This window comes from Morus notabilis, unplaced genomic scaffold (assembly GCF_000414095.1).
Source record: "Morus notabilis unplaced genomic scaffold, ASM41409v2 Scaffold991, whole genome shotgun sequence".
In the NCBI taxonomy this organism is placed as follows: domain Eukaryota; kingdom Viridiplantae; phylum Streptophyta; class Magnoliopsida; order Rosales; family Moraceae; genus Morus; species Morus notabilis.
In genome coordinates, this window is record NW_010366779.1 from 22805 (window position 1) to 38409 (window position 15605).

The 15605-nt window shown below is 33.8% G+C and overlaps 1 protein-coding gene across 3 annotated transcripts; it reads left to right on the forward strand.

The window, feature by feature from the left end:
- The first annotated feature begins 11599 nt into the window (after nucleotides 1–11599).
- LOC21390494 (transcription factor bHLH74) lies at nucleotides 11600–15605 on the forward strand. Of its 3 annotated transcripts, none has more exons than XM_024174154.1 (9): nucleotides 11600–11862; nucleotides 12088–13580; nucleotides 13689–13922; nucleotides 14009–14074; nucleotides 14170–14238; nucleotides 14593–14664; nucleotides 14775–14918; nucleotides 15003–15084; nucleotides 15189–15605. In XM_024174154.1, the coding sequence occupies exons 2-9, from the start codon at nucleotides 12975–12977 to the stop codon at nucleotides 15209–15211; spliced, it is 1296 nt and encodes a 431-aa protein (XP_024029922.1). In that variant the 5' UTR covers nucleotides 11600–11862; nucleotides 12088–12974; the 3' UTR covers nucleotides 15212–15605. The 3 variants fall into 3 exon arrangements, with proteins under 3 accessions (XP_024029922.1, XP_024029923.1, XP_010109419.2); XM_024174155.1 differs by having other exon boundaries at nucleotides 12671–13580; XM_010111117.2 differs by lacking the exon at nucleotides 11600–11862 and having other exon boundaries at nucleotides 11894–12791; nucleotides 12923–13580.

Genomic DNA, 15605 nt, shown 5'->3' on the forward strand with positions numbered 1-15605 from the left:
GAGAATTTTTATAAACCTCCTCACTGATAATGTCAGTTTATGATTTTAAAATTTGATCAAAAACACCTTAAATTAAAAAGTATGTAGAGTAAAAAAAATTTAATAAAGATTTAATAGTTAAAAAATAAAAATTATTAATAATTTATTTTTTTATTCTTATGGGAGAAACTCTCAGTAAAAATACGCATTGTTAAAGAAATCGGGTAGGAGAACTTTCGTGCGCAAAGAGACACAAATACTTGGCATGTTAAGTTAAATTATTTATAAAAAAAAAAAAAAGAAGAAGAGAGAGAGAGAGAGAGAGAGAGGATTTAAGGGTGGAAGAGACTGGAAGAGTATATCTGACCTGAGAAGCTGACAAGACGGGAGTAGTAGTGGTGGTAGAGAGAGATAGAGGGTGGTGGTGGAACAAATGCAGGAGAGAGAAAGGTGGGGGCCCAATGGGCCTTTAAAAATGAGAAATAAGGAGAGGAGCTGTCAACGTCCCGTATCCAACTCAGAATCTTTGGCCCCCTGACTTTCTGTTCATCGTCTCGTGACGATCTCTCTCTCTCTCTCCTTTCTTTTTATTTTCTTTGTTCCTCTTACGTGGCACTCTCTCTCTGCAGCGTTCCCGCCGTAACCGCCGTGCCCGCTGCCCATCTCAGCTCTCTTTTCATATTTTAATTCTGACTATTTACGACTTTTTTTTTTAATATTTTTATATTTTCGTTTTTTAAATTCTGTAGGCTATGTCGACTTTGACCGTGTAGACGGGGGAGGCTAAATTCATAGTTGATAGTCGTAGGACATGCATAGAGTGTGCTAGATTATAGCTTTGTAGGCTTTGCTTATACTCAACTATCTCTTTTCTCTCGTAATAAACGGCCAAATCCGCTGTCGTACGAGATTTTATTTGCGTTGGCCACCCAAGCAAAATCCAATCCATGTAAAAGTGATTTGATGTTGAATATATTGACCATGTACAGTAGTAGTGTTTTTTAGAGTTTAAAATTAATTTTTTAACTCTCTACGTTGAAATTTATATTTAATAAAGATTATAAAAAGTAATTTTTAAAAGATTTACAATAAACCCGTTTAGTTCGTTGATTTAAATTTTTAATTTGAGTTAAAATGTGATGTTATGTGAGAGTTTTTTATCGTAGTAAAAAAGTTAGATGTGACTGTTTCTGAGAGCTTTTTATTGTAGCAAAACTCGAATCGGCGAAGTGAACGGGGCTTAAAAATAGTTTAAAAATAATTTTAGTTTTTAAGAGTGCGTTTAATTCAAGGATTCGTGTCATAATTTGAATCATAATTCTTGGCTTGCTACAGTATTTTCTCTCAAAAAACACATATAAATCGAGAATAATTCTAAATTCATCACCTCTAAATTATATAATTATAATTTACTAAACACTTAACTATTTTTTATAACAGCTATTTTTTCCAACACAACTAATAACAATTATTTTAAAATCTAGGGCACTATTAAACTAGCCTATTATCATTCTCAACTGAATCATTTTTATTTGTTTATTATTTTGGGACAAGTTTATCACTATTCGAGAGAATATAGACACCAGAGTGAATACCTGAGTGAAATGTCTTTAAAAAAAAAAAGGTCTTGTTGCTTGATTCGACCTATCAAGTTTGAGAGAAAAAACAGAAAATTTTAAAGAAATGATTTTCTATTAAAATGAATTCTCTAACATTGAGAACTGGCTCAACTGAGCTTAATTACAGAGTTTACAAACTAGTATAACAAACTAACAACTTGCTGTACAAAGGCTGTGTTTAGAATTAATCCGTTTTTACTTTTTACGTTTTTTAAGAAAAAAATGAAACGTTTTTAAAACAGCGTTTGGCGCAATAAAGATAAAAAAAATAATTTTTTAATTTAATATAAAATGAGAGAGAAGTCGTTTTGCATTTTTTATTTTCATTTGCTTATTTCTCGAACAGAGAGAGAAAGAAAAATATTAATTGGTTTTTTTACATTAAAAATAAATTCTTGATAAAACTACTAAACGCATTTTCAAAAATAATTTTTATATGAGATTAAAAGCATTTTCATTTTCATTTTCATACTAAAAATAAAATTATTTTTGAACGAGTTTTAAACGCGTCCAAAATTTCTAACCAGTAACAAACTATACAGTAAAATACAAAGTCCGTTATTACAATTACTTCTTTGTCTCAATACCACCTAGTGCTGGAACTTCGGGTTGGCGGGCCGCCCGAAGCCCAAATTTTTTCAGGCTCGGGCGGGCCGGCCCAATTCCCGCCCGCCCAAGCAAGAAATTCAGGTTCGGGCTCGGGCAGCCCGAATTTGACATGTCCACCCTTGCCCGTCGCCGTCTAACCACCGTATACCACGGTCCACCGGGATTTTTTTGAATTTTTCCGACCAAGCCCGAACTGCCCGACGCGAAAATTGCCCGAAAATTGGGTGTGCCCGAATTGCCCGACCCGAAGCCCGAATTTTTGAATTTTTTTTAAGTTTGCCCGAATTTTTCCCGCCTGCCCGAATTGCCCAACCCGCCCGAGGTGCCCGAATACCCGAAAACGGCTAGTTTTTTGAATTTTTCCCGAAAACCCGAGTTGCCCGAAAACGGCTATTTTTTAAATTTTTACCCGAATTCTGCCTGAAAACCCGAGTTCGTGTGTTCATTTCAAATTGTAATATATATATAAAAATATAATATATATATATAAATTGTAATACTAATATATATATAAATAACTTAATATTAAAAAAAAGTTTAAAAAATTTGGGTAATTCGGGCGGGCTCGGGCCGCCGAATACAAGCCCGCGGCCCGTTCAAGGTGAAATTCGGGCTCGGGCGGGCGGCCCGAAAATCTCGGGCGGGTCAGGTTCGAACTCAGGCAAATCCTCAGGCTTTTCGGACAGTCGCGGGCGGCCCATCTAAAGTTACCACCCATCCATTTCTCTATTAACAAAGAGCGTAAGTAGCGCCATTCCTTATCGTAAGTAACCAAAAAATGTGAATCCCGTTAACTTACCTAACCAAAATAAATAAATAAATAAATGAACATCGCACCCATGTAAAATGGTGCTTTAAACTAAAAAAAATTGGGTCCGCACAGACTCTCCGTCTCTCTCCTTATTGGGCGAATTTGAGAACGCCTGGGCCCATTTATAACGAAAACCCAAAGTCTAGAATGGACCATAATGCTGTTGGACCTCTATGTTGGGGCAGAGTAGAATATCTAGTTCAATTATTTCTGGGCCTAGATTCTATTTGCGGCATTTTTAGTTGGGGAGGAGGGGGGAAATAGGCCGAATAATGATTGGAATAAAAATTAATAGGCCAAACTTTAGTAAAAGTTAGTAAATAGGCCATTTAGAAGTAAATCCAGATTTACTACTTAGGTCAGTTACAAAAATACTCCCATTAAAGTATATCAGTCAAAACATTCCACAATTCTCTCCATTCTCCATTTTTTATTGCGCTCTCTCTCTTACTTCTCTCTCCTACTATCTCTCTTCTTTCTTCTCTCCTGCTCTCTCTCTTCAAAGATCTCATTCATTCTCTCTCTTCAACGAGAATTGCAGCAGTGATGATCATGTTGTCGGTGAAGTTATTGCTAGGTACAAATGCCAGATCTTCTCTCCTCCCCTCTCTCTCCTCGTTTCTATCCACTCTTACCAGCATTCAAATAGCAGATTGGGCAAACGTCTATTAGCCATGGTGGAGCTCGTCGTCACGATGTTGAAGGCTCTGTGGATCTCTATTTACGAGCATTGCGGAGTTTTGTTCGCGAGCAACAACGTTCTCCGTTAGAGAGATGACGGAGCTTAGCTAGATTCGTAGTAGAGAAAGATGACTGTCTACCATATGGAGCTCGGGCGACGACCATTGATGGTCCATAACTTAACATGTTATTTTTGTAACTAAACAAGTTATGGTTCATAACCTGGTAAGCTATAATGATAACTTGACACGTTATGATCTATAACTTGACAGTTTATAGTCTAACTTGACAGGTAATGTTCCAAAATAAATAGATTATAGTCCATAACTTGATATGTTATAATCATAAATTTACATGTTGTGGTCTAGAACTTGTCAGGTTATTGTCAAACTTGACAGCTTATTGCTCATAACTTGACAAGTTATGATCATAATTGGACTGGTTATCGCCCATAACGTAATGAGTTATGCGGTGTAAATGACTAGATTATGACACAATCTGAAACATCTTGAGAAAACATTTTTTTTCTAACACCAATGTTCTCTCTCTCCTCCATTCTATTTCTCCCTTGACAATCCATGCGAGGATCCACTCTACAACGACGACGATCAGCAAATCCGGATCGACGAAACGATCTGCAAATCCCGCCCATGGGCGTTCTCCTTGCAATCTGAGATTGCTTCTCCTTAGTCCAACTAGAGCACCAGAATAACGACACCACTTCGAGAGAATGATAGAGATAGGAGCTAAAGAGAATGGCAGGTTGAAAGAGAGAGAGACTAGACTGTGGACGGAGGAAAGAGAGAGAAAGTGAAAGAGGAGAGAGAAAGGGGAGGTTAGAAAGAGAGAGGTTGAAACAAAAGGAAAAAGTGAGAAGAAAATTATCAGATAGGGTAGACTTGTAAAGTAAAATATTTAAAATTGAAAATGGCCTATTAATTTTTAATGACCGGTAAATGACCTATTTACTTTCAAAGGTTTTAAAAACGGAAATAGCAGAAAATAAGCCAATATGAAAAACTTAAGAAAGTATATAGGCCAACTTTTAGTTATAGAAATTAATATGCCATAACTTGTCAAGTTATGGTTCATAACCAGATAAATTATGGACAGACTTGTCAAGTTATGGTTCATAGCCAGACAAGTTATGGACAAAAATCGTAAATTATGGACAATAATTTGTCAAGTTATGGATGAAAACAATAATTTGGCCTATTTATTAACTTATGTAAACTATTGGCTTATTAATTTTAATTTATCTCAAATTTTGGCCTATTTTCCTATTTCTCCCTTTTAAAAATAGGCTTATTTACTCTAATTTCCCTTTTAGTTGGGCTAACAGTATCAAGGTTATGGACTTATGTAATCTGATCCAACAGCCCCAGATGAGTTTCTTTCGGCAGAAGCGTCCAGTTTTTGAGTTGATTACTTCATCGTTTGCTGTATACTGGGCTTGTACTCTAGGAAAAATGAGATAAATACTCTTTAAAAGTACATGGATTAAAATTTCTATCCCTATTCATGATTAATAATTTTTTTAGTTAAATAACTATATTAGCAAAATAGTATTAATTAATAATGAATGGTAAAATCCATATCCATGTACGGATGCAATTTTCTCTTCACACACCACCCCCACCCCCACAATGTCATATTTTCTCGCAGTGGTTTAAAAGGTACCAGTTTCAAATGGTTAAAAAATGCAAATTTTATTTTCTTAAACTACTAGAGAATTAGAAAGTAAATCAAAAGTTGCGGTTTCTTATAAATCTATTTCCCAAATATTGCCACGTAAGTGTATATAAATAGTAAATACTAACCTTCTAAAAGTAGTATTCCTCTAGCTCACCCACTGTGTATGTTCTTAAAACAGTAAATCATGAAAACGTATTTTTTTTATTTTTTTATTTTTCCTTTTCTTTCTTATATTGAAAAGAACAAGCTTGTGTAATGATATTATTGGTGTCAATAATGTTTACACTCTAATAATACAAGCTATAATAATATCAAAAGAAGCGTTTAAATATTTATCATGGTACCATTAGTTATTACACTAAAATAAGTGTTGTGTGACTATCATTTAAACAAATAAGTAAAGAAATCTTATAAATTTGTTTAGTACTGTACAACAAATTAAAGAAATTTACGTCATATTAAGATAAAACATATCCCATAGTTCCAATTTGTTTATTTTATTGGTGGGTTTTGTTGGATTGAAAATATACTTCCATTAAAGCGTAACCAGACATCAAGGCAATGCTTCGAGGACTATGAAACATCTCTTAATTATTGCCAAAAGAAATACTTCGGCTTCACTTCGATCCATATTTTATGTTCGAGGAGAACAAGACATCTTTGCATTTTTAAACTTCTCACATGCAAATTAGTAAATATTTCAAGTTGCAACGAGTATGTACGTAATTTATTTTTTTGACTATTCCGCGATCTCAAACTTAGAGCTCGTTTAATTGAAAGATTCGTTCTCTAATTTGAATTATGGTTTATTATTCATTACAGTATTTTTTCTCATAAAAAATACACATAAATTAAAAATAATTCTAATTTTATAATTTTAATCTATAAACAAAACGAATTCTTACTTTGAGCTAGGAAGTTGGTCAATCAGTACTGTAATTCTTCAAAGTTTCTTGGACTAGCTAGAATAGAACCTTTCCTTTTCCAGTTAGATAATAAAACATTATATAAATGTTTTGTCGGGTGCAAATGCAATATTAGGCAAGCAGTTGGGCAGGTGAAGATTATATTCTGATTGGTGATATGATCATGATTTTCCAGAATCGACATGGGGAATGCAAAGGTCAACACACCTTATAAGAGAATCTTGACCAAAGCTCAGACAGATACGAATATCAGAATATAGTTTTTGCACCACAAAACAAAAGAAACGGAACAAGCTAGTTGTTTAAGGGAGCTAGCTAGGTTTGTCTCAGGAGGCCGAGGCAATCGAGTTTCTACGTACCATTAGTAAAAAGCTGCAATCTTTTTATATGCGTATACGTAATATGAATCATTTTCTTTTCGTCCTTCACAGTCATGAAAAGATGAAAAATATTATCTCGTCTAGGTCTCTTATTCTGACCTACAGATGGAGAAGTACTTACCTCTGTGCTGCTCGGTTTCTTTCTTCTTCTTCTTCCATTTTTTATTTTTATTTTTAAGATCGTTGGATTTAGAACTTAGCCATTATGTTAAGTACACACGCGAGTACAAAGTGATTATCATTTGGTTCACCGCACAAAGTTTGATATGTTGGCTCCTAGTTTCGAAAGCAGCCCTTACTATAATGAGATGTTTATTTTAAAGTCTCATTTATTTTACCGATTCGAGTTTTTAATTTTAAATTTTTATAGTAAAAAATTCTTAAAAAATATCATATCTAACTTTTTTTACTACAGTAAAAAACTTTAAAAAAATATCACATCTCAGCTCAAATTGAAAACTCGAATCCGCGAAATGAGTGTTTTGAATTATAATTTTTAATTTTTTATAGTGTTTTTTTCTTATTAAAAATTTAAACTTTAAAAATTAAAATCATTAATCATAATTCTAAATTTATAACGTCCAATGACAAATTAAACAGATTATACATGTTATATTTTTTTTCTATCCGTTTATAGTTAGTATGAAATTAACCCATGATGCGGAATATTAGTGCGTGAAAAATCTGAAGTATTAGTGAGGATACTCGTTTGTCTGCCTATAATTTCTCTTCTTGCGAGTTTATTTTAGACTTGAAGGATAAAAAAATGTTTTGAGTCATAAATTAAGTCCTTGTACTCCATCAATCAATCGAAAAGTAGGGTTTTTTCGGTGTGAGGCTTCTCTAAGGAGACGTTTGGTTCATGAATTAGAATCATGTAATTAGAATTATTTTTTATTTACGTGTATTTTTTATGAGTGAAAATACTGTAGCAAACCACGAACCATAATTCGAATCAGATGACGAATTTCTCAACCAAACAACCTCTAAGTCTTGTTGGTCGTGTGTGATCTAGTTTGTTTGTTAACAATTAAAAAGAAAGAAAAGAAAATAAATTATGTATTTCAATTTTAGGCTTTCATTTTAGTTATTTGACATTATTAATATTATTATGCACATATATACTACCACATATTATATAAAAACGACCAAGTTCATGAATAATTGGGCAGTGGGGAAACTTCTTTTTGTGGAAATGTCAATGTCTTAGAAATATTAATTATTGTTTTTGCACTGAGCCGTCATGGGTTCGATGAGTTTGCATCAAGCAGCAAAGCGAGCATCATTGGCCTTCTTCGGCTTCCTAATTAACAGCAGCCTTTTGTGTTTTGCTTTAGATGTTAAAGAAGAACTGAATGATGATTACTACTCTTCCTTGCGCATGCTTTGCTCTTTTAGTTCTTTCCTTTTTATTTTTATTTTTCCCCTAATTTGGAGGATAATTAATAATGGGCTTTCAAGAATTCCTTGTATCTTGTAATTAGTTTAATTTCTCTAGTTAGACTTATTATTAGTTAGCCCCCATTATGGACTGGAATTTCACCAATCATGAAAAGCTTTTCGTTTAATGTACTAAATTGAACTGTATGTACTGGCTTTCAGATTCCAAACCAGCCATTAATATAATTAATACAAGGAATCAGCTGTTTTTAGGTTCTCATTGACTGGAAGTGGAAAAAGAGTTTCTTTTATATATAATTGGGTGGGCAAAGAAAAAAGGGAAACTGGCAACTTTTTGAAAAGAAGAGCAAGGAAAAAGCTTCTTTAAAAGTATAAATCTTGTTTTCTTGGCCTAAAAGATTGTGGAGGGTGTGCAATGAACATCAAACAAGCATGGGACGACTGTGAGCTTTCTAAAGCAAAGTAGTGAACTATTTTTACATAAATATTATTGCTTATTTAAAAGGAAAAAAAAAAAAGAAGTCACTAAATTCTAATAAATTGAAAAAATTTATGGGTTCTGAATCGTCACGTTTATATCGTTATGTTTATTAAAATGTCATTAAATTTATTTTTTTAATCTAATATAATTTTAGTGTGCAGTTTAAAACTGCATTGTACATTCATAACTTACCATAAAAATCTGTTTTCCTTTTCTTTTTTAATTTTATGCATAGAGAAGAAAAAAAAGAGATTGATGAGCCCTTCTCTTTCTTTTCTTTTTTTTTTTTTTTTTTTTTTTTTTTTTTTTTTTAAAGATTAATGAGTTTTTCGGGGAGGTAAAGATTTGTCTCTTGAGGTATCCTCCCCATCATTGCTAATCAGGGTAGGACCACATTTTCAGGACTAGATGGACTGGGCCCACCTCAGGCTCAATACGTGCCTCACGCGTGATCGTGGGCTTTCTTTTTGATGGGCTTTGTTTTAGCTTAATAATGTTGGTTCTTCATAAACAATCTTTGGTACAGTTCACTTATGTTTTAACACATGCAGATTGCATATACAATATATATATATATATATATATATATCATTCTTAATTTTTATCCTGAAAGAAAAGCAACACATGGTTGGCTTGCTTGCATTCTAATGCGTTTATCTTGCCTCTTTTATTAGTCCGGTTGGTGTGAGTCAATGAGTCAATTATCGTACCTTTCTATTGAATATTTAGGCCAATGAATCATGATCTAGTTTGAATTATTAACTTTGTTTTCTGTCCGAAAAATAAATTTCTCTCCATGAAGGTTTGGAATTATATCTATTTATTTTTTAGCAGGAAATCAAGAGTCCAAATCTACTGTCCTCATTTTCTTATTTTGGTGACTGTCTCTTCATTAATTATTATAATGTCATCTAAATTTTGAAATTTGACCACATAAATAGAAACAAAATACTAAATTAAGAATTTGACTACATAAATAGAAACAAAATACTAAAAATACTTAAACAAATCACAAGGTGTCAAATTTTAATTGATGGGACAACCACCAAGAAAAAAAAAATGGGACAACAGATCTTTATTCAGAAATTGATGGAATCCCTAGAATAAATTAAAACGAGACTTTGATTTGTAAAGAGAACTTAAATGTTTTAAACCATTAAAAAACTATTATATATCTATTATTTTCTTCTGCTAATATGGACAAATACCACAGAGACAATAATATACATTCTTTTTAATTTAATGAAAGAGACAGATCATATACGTATTATTAGAAAAATTCCCAAATTCTGCTAAATGTATTATTGTTTTTTTAGATTTTCTTTTGCCAAATGTATTATTGTTTTTTTAGATTTTCTTTTATTATCAAAGCAACGTTGCGTTACCACATTCCTAATAGACTAATTTCTCAACGGTAAGACGTAGATAATTCCCAATTTGCATGAAAAAATATATTTCATAACAAACATGGTAAGATAACTTTTTTTTTTAAAAGGACTTAGAGCTTAATTGTTGAATTCTAGTTAGATATTATTTATTTTTAATTACATGGACAATTCAGCTTTGCTCGTCCCCACCAATCCTTTCAATTTTGATTGTTCTTTTTTAGAATTATGGATCAGTCATTTCATTCTCAAGTTTTTTCAAAACAAATATTTGGTGCATAATTGATTACTTTCATACTATTTATATATATATAAAAAAAAAAACACACTCGCACACAAATTATCATATGTTTTCAACTATTAAATTTACATTAAAAACTGTTTATCCTCTATACTTTTTAAATTTAATTTTAATTAGATTTAAGAGTCAAAAGTTAGCCCTCTTTATAATCCCAGAAAAGAAATGCAAAATCATTCTTCAGTCTATTATAAGGTTCTATCCAGACTCCATCTAGCCCCCACCTCGAAACGTACCGAGAAGAATGATTTGCTGTGAGTACCCACATTGATAAGTTTGGTGTACCATCTCAATCGTCGTATCTACAATAATTTAATTGTTGCCCGGTACTTCAATGGGTCCCCTTTTTCACACATTAGACCCAATATAAATCACTTAATCCTATCATTATCATTGCCACATATTTCTAATTCGTTGAAAGATTAAAAGAATATCCGATGACTCATTTCTACAGTGAAGTGTCTCTCACCGGATCATGAACCTTGAACAAAATTAGCCGTTATTTCCGGAGCAATTTTCCATTTGTTCCACCAAGATCACAACCGGGCTTAGGATGATGCTTGACCAGATAATTTTTGTTTGACCATTTTTTATTTTTATTTTTATTTTTTAAGATATTGACAGATTAAATATTTTATTTGTTAAATCTGTATAAAATAACATAAAAATAAAGAATATGTAAATTTAAGGATTAAAAAATTTAACTTACCTTACCTTACGTAAGTTAAGTTAGACATATCAGTAAATTTATTTTATTTTTTATTTTAAGTTTTTTATATGAAAAAAAAAAAAAAACTGCTTCAGGGTCTACAGCTGGAAACCCGTACCAGGACAAGGAGGTAAATTGATGATTAGATTCTATTATTCCTTATGTTCCTCAGACCCAAAGCCTCCAAAGTATAAAAAGGAAAAGATTTCATCTAGTACTAATAACTGATATAAAACTTGTTAAAAAGAGGTAGGGGCAAATTTACTCTGCTATGCACTCAAATGTAATTGTATGACTTGTCTTAATCAAAGCCATCCACTTGGCATTGGCCCACATTGAGGACTCATCATCTCGGAAGAGATCAGGATATACGGGCCCACGGAGTAAATGGGCCCATTTTAGTTGTTTGATGGACAATGATGTGCATGGAGGGTGATGGAGGTTAGGAGCATAATGAGTGTTTCTCAAAAGAAATGAAAGAGGGTTTAGTTGGCACTGAGAAAAATGAGTGTGTAACAGCAAAGAGAGGTCTGTTAGATTAGAATAGTTGGCAAATGTGTCAGTAAAAATTTTAAAAGAAAAAATATATGTGTGATAATAAAGTATGTCAAAGAAGCAAGCAAAGAGCAAGCTTGGTCTTCAAGAGAAGAACCTCTTCTGCAAATTACTCCTATTCTTTAATCTTGTTAAAAAAAAAAAAAAAAAAAAAAGAAGGGAGAGAGAGATTATTTTAAAGTCAAAAAATTGGAAAAAGTTAATGAAGTTGCAACAGTCTAGAGTGGAAGGAGAAAAGAGATTAGGTTCTGGTAATAATTTTCCAAACAAGGGCAGTTGGCAGTGGTTAGTCTGTCTTTTAAAATCATACATGTCACCTGTTAACTTGAGCAGGTAAGCAAAGTTTCACTCTTTTGTGCTCTCTCTCTCTCCCTCTCCCTCTCTTTGTTTCTCTCTCTCTCTAGGCTTGTGTTAATTATGTATGATGGTCTGTGATCTATTAAAGTAGGAACTTGATGCTTCCTTTGCTGTTTTTGCAAGTACCCAATTGGTGAAAACTTGTATTTTTTTTTTATTTCTTGTCGAATTATAGCAAGTCATTTTTTATGCTTCTTGAAGGTACACTCGAAAGCCCAATTACCTGGACTGCTCTAAGACCACTGCCCATTTCACTTATTTGTACAATTCAAGTTAGAAATTTGATGCCTTTTGGTCTTTTTCCGGTACCCATTTGAGAATTTTCAAAAGGGTTTCTTCTACTTTTTTATTTTTTATTTTTCCCGGGGTCTTATGAACAATACCAACTAGTTATTTTCCTGGTTGAAGCTTGTTAGAGATATTATTCAATTTTATCACGCTTGAAGAGATTCAAGCGGTTCACATCAATCACATTGGTGTGTTGTTTTAATGATTGAACAGAAGAAGGTATGAAAATTTAGTCTCTCTCTAAACAAAAGGGGAAAAGGGAATCTGCTTTCTTTTTGCTAGTCTGGTGAGCTGTTACTTAGCTAATGTCATCGTTTGTCCACGTCTTACTTTATGCTCTGAAAGGTTCACTTTCTTGTCTCTGGGAGAGCATTTTTCTCTTTTTCCTTCTGTGTAATAGTGGAGTTTAAGCTTGATCCTAGGGTTTCTGAAGGAAAAAAAAAAAAGAAGTTAAGTAGCTGGTTCTGCAGATTTTATGCCTGATATATATTCACAGGATTTTATCCTTTCACTTTCTTTGAGTCCATTGGGATGCTGCAATGAGAGGCTTCTTTTACTTTAACACCCCATCAGTCGTATAAAAAGCTGCCAAGGTTACTTGTTCCTTGTTGATTCTTGTAAGATATCACCCCCTCAACTTTAGTCAAAACTCACTTTGCCTTTCGTTTCATATAATAGTTCTCTTACTAGTTTCTAACCCTTGTTGTATATCTGTTTACTTGGGGTTCCATTCCAACAAAAATACAAGTGGGATTTCCTAGTTCTTGGGGGTTTGGTTTTCAACTTTTGTAGCTCCAGAAATGAGTGGTCAGGAAAATGAGAACGTGGGGTTTCAACAGAGTAGAAGTGAGGGTTTTCTTAATTGTCCATCTTCAAGGATGGCCACAAACACCATGCCTGAAAAGGCTTCAGGAGTGACTATGAGCTCATTGTCCATGTTTAAGCCTCCCACTGGTTCAGACCCTTTCTTTGCTTCTGGTTGGGATCCACTTGTTTCATTGAGTCAGACTGAGAATTTTGGAGGTTCTTCCATGGTTACTCAGGGTGAATTTTGCAATCCTCCTTATAATAACCCGGTTGTGTTGGAAAGCCAGGGAATGAGTAGCACCTCCCACCTTGTTCAATACCCTTCCGATTCGAGTTTCGCAGAGATGGTTCCCAAGCTTTCGTGCTTTGGAAGTGGGAGCTTCTCAGATATGGTTGGCTCTTTTGGCTTGCCTCAGTGTGCCGGGATTGCGAGTACTGGGTGTCCTCCGAATTACCCCCCAAACAGTGAGACGACTTCAACAGTTGGTGGACAATCTCAGGATGGTTGCCAAATTTCAGATGGCGGCATTGGATCTTCACCTAATGAGAAAAGAAGAAAACGAGTTCCTGATTTCAATTCTCCCCTCAGTCCAGATAAGGTAAAATTAGCCACACTAATATGATATAAATTGTGATGTTGGTAATTGAATTTGCTTTTCTTGTTGTGGTATCCAAGTGATTGAATTGCTTTGTCATGACTTTGGTAGAATGCTGAAGGGGAACAAGTACAACAGAAGGACAGTTCCATTTCTGATGTTCGGAAAGAACAAGATGAGAAGAAGCCCAAAATTGAAGAGAATTCGAGCGGAAATGCGCGAAACAAGCAAACCGGAAAACAAGCCAAGGACAGTGCCGACAGTGGAGAAACTCCCAAGGAAAATTACATTCATGTGAGAGCCCGGAGGGGTCAGGCAACAAATAGTCATAGCCTTGCAGAAAGGGTATATCTTCTCCTACAATAGATAATGTGTAAAATATATTTGTTTTGTAACATGTGTAATGAAGAAATAGCTGATTTTGTTTGCAGGTGAGAAGAGAAAAGATCAGTGAGAGGATGAGATTGCTTCAAGAACTTGTTCCAGGATGCAACAAGGTAATTAGATTCAGACAAGCTTCTTTCTGAGTAGTCTGTTGTGATGCTGATGTGAAAATACTGAAGAATTTTGTTGCCATTTTTAACCATTCTAGATCACGGGGAAGGCAGTAATGCTTGATGAGATTATCAACTATGTTCAGTCTTTGCAACAGCAGGTTGAGGTATGTTACTAAGTCGTCTGAATTCAGTTCAAATTTGTTACCGTTCAGAATCAGAAGTGGGTCTCATCATAGGAAAAATAAAACATAAAAAAACAAAATGAAAACCGGAAAAGATTATTATAATTTTTTGCCTGCGATTATGATCTTTTTCTGTATCTTGACTATTTTTTTTTTATTATTCTTAAATTTGCCTGAATCACTGGCTTAAAATTTGAACAAAAAGAGCTAACTTCCAGAACAAAAGAAAATGAAAATAGTGCCATCTCCATATGTGGAACATAAGAAACATTGCGAGGATGAATAGCTTGTCAAGTTACTATTGTTCTTAGTGGTCCCTTTTCTTTCTTGTTGCAGTTCTTGTCAATGAAACTAGCAACTGTGAACCCAGAACTCAACATTGACATAGAACGGCTTCTATCCAAAGATGTAAGTCAGGTCATTCGAGCATAACTTTGCTAATTTAGCCATTTGAAGTTGCAACACTTGCGGTTCATTGTATCTTAAACTTTGTGTCATTTATTTTTTCCTGTGTATAGATTCTTAACTCGCGAGGTGGCAATGGAGCTCTTTTCGGGCTCGGCCCCGGAATCGGCTCCTCTCAACATTACCCACCTGGAATCTTTCAGGGAACCATGCCAAGTATACCGAACACAGCTCCACAATTTGCTTCTTTGCCTCAGGCAAGTAGTTAAGCCTGTCTTCATGTTCTGCTATACTATATAACCCCATTACTTTCAATAACATTTGTAAAATATTTAGTGCAGACTGTACTAGATAATGAGCTCCAAGGTCTTTTTCACATGGGATATGATTCTAGTACGGCCCTTGAAAATTTGGGACCAAATGGTAACTAAAATCTGTTTCATATCAACTGCAGAGTTTCTTTCTTTTTTTTTTTTTTTTAAGTACTTTCTTCTAAGTATTTTTGTACTAAATATCATGTTCACCAGGGCGCTTGAAACCAGAGCTATAGTTGCTGAGATGATAAATTTTCCAGGTGACTGATTTGACTCAAATCATGGGGAAACCAAAAAAAAAAAAAAAAAAAAAAAAAAAAAAAAAAAAAAAAAAAGGGAAAAAAATCGGTTGTATAGGCTCGCAGATTCTAAGTTCCTAACTGTTCTTCGAATTTTTAGCAGAAGAAGATGACACCATTTTGAGAGTCAAGAATCATGTATATTTTCAGACAACAAAGTGAAGACTTTGGTTGGTGAAAAATGATTTGTTTTGTTTTATAATCGGTGTTGTAGATTTGTCTCCCATGTATGAAGCTTTGAGAGGTTTTTTTTTTCTTTGAAGAAGCTGTGATGATGGAAAATGATTTTGTAGTTCATCAATTCAAAGGAAAAAAATAGATGGACTAAAAA

Excerpts from the sequence above, each read along its gene's own strand:
- LOC21390494 (XM_024174154.1), top strand. The coding sequence starts at position 12,975 with ATGAGTGGTCAGGAAAATGAGAACGTGGGGTTTCAACAGAGTAGAAGT. Across the intron at positions 14,075-14,169 it reads TTGTTCCAGGATGCAACAAG|ATCACGGGGAAGGCAGTAAT; the intron begins GTAATTAGATTC and ends TAACCATTCTAG. Across the intron at positions 14,239-14,592 it reads CTTTGCAACAGCAGGTTGAG|TTCTTGTCAATGAAACTAGC; the intron begins GTATGTTACTAA and ends TTCTTGTTGCAG.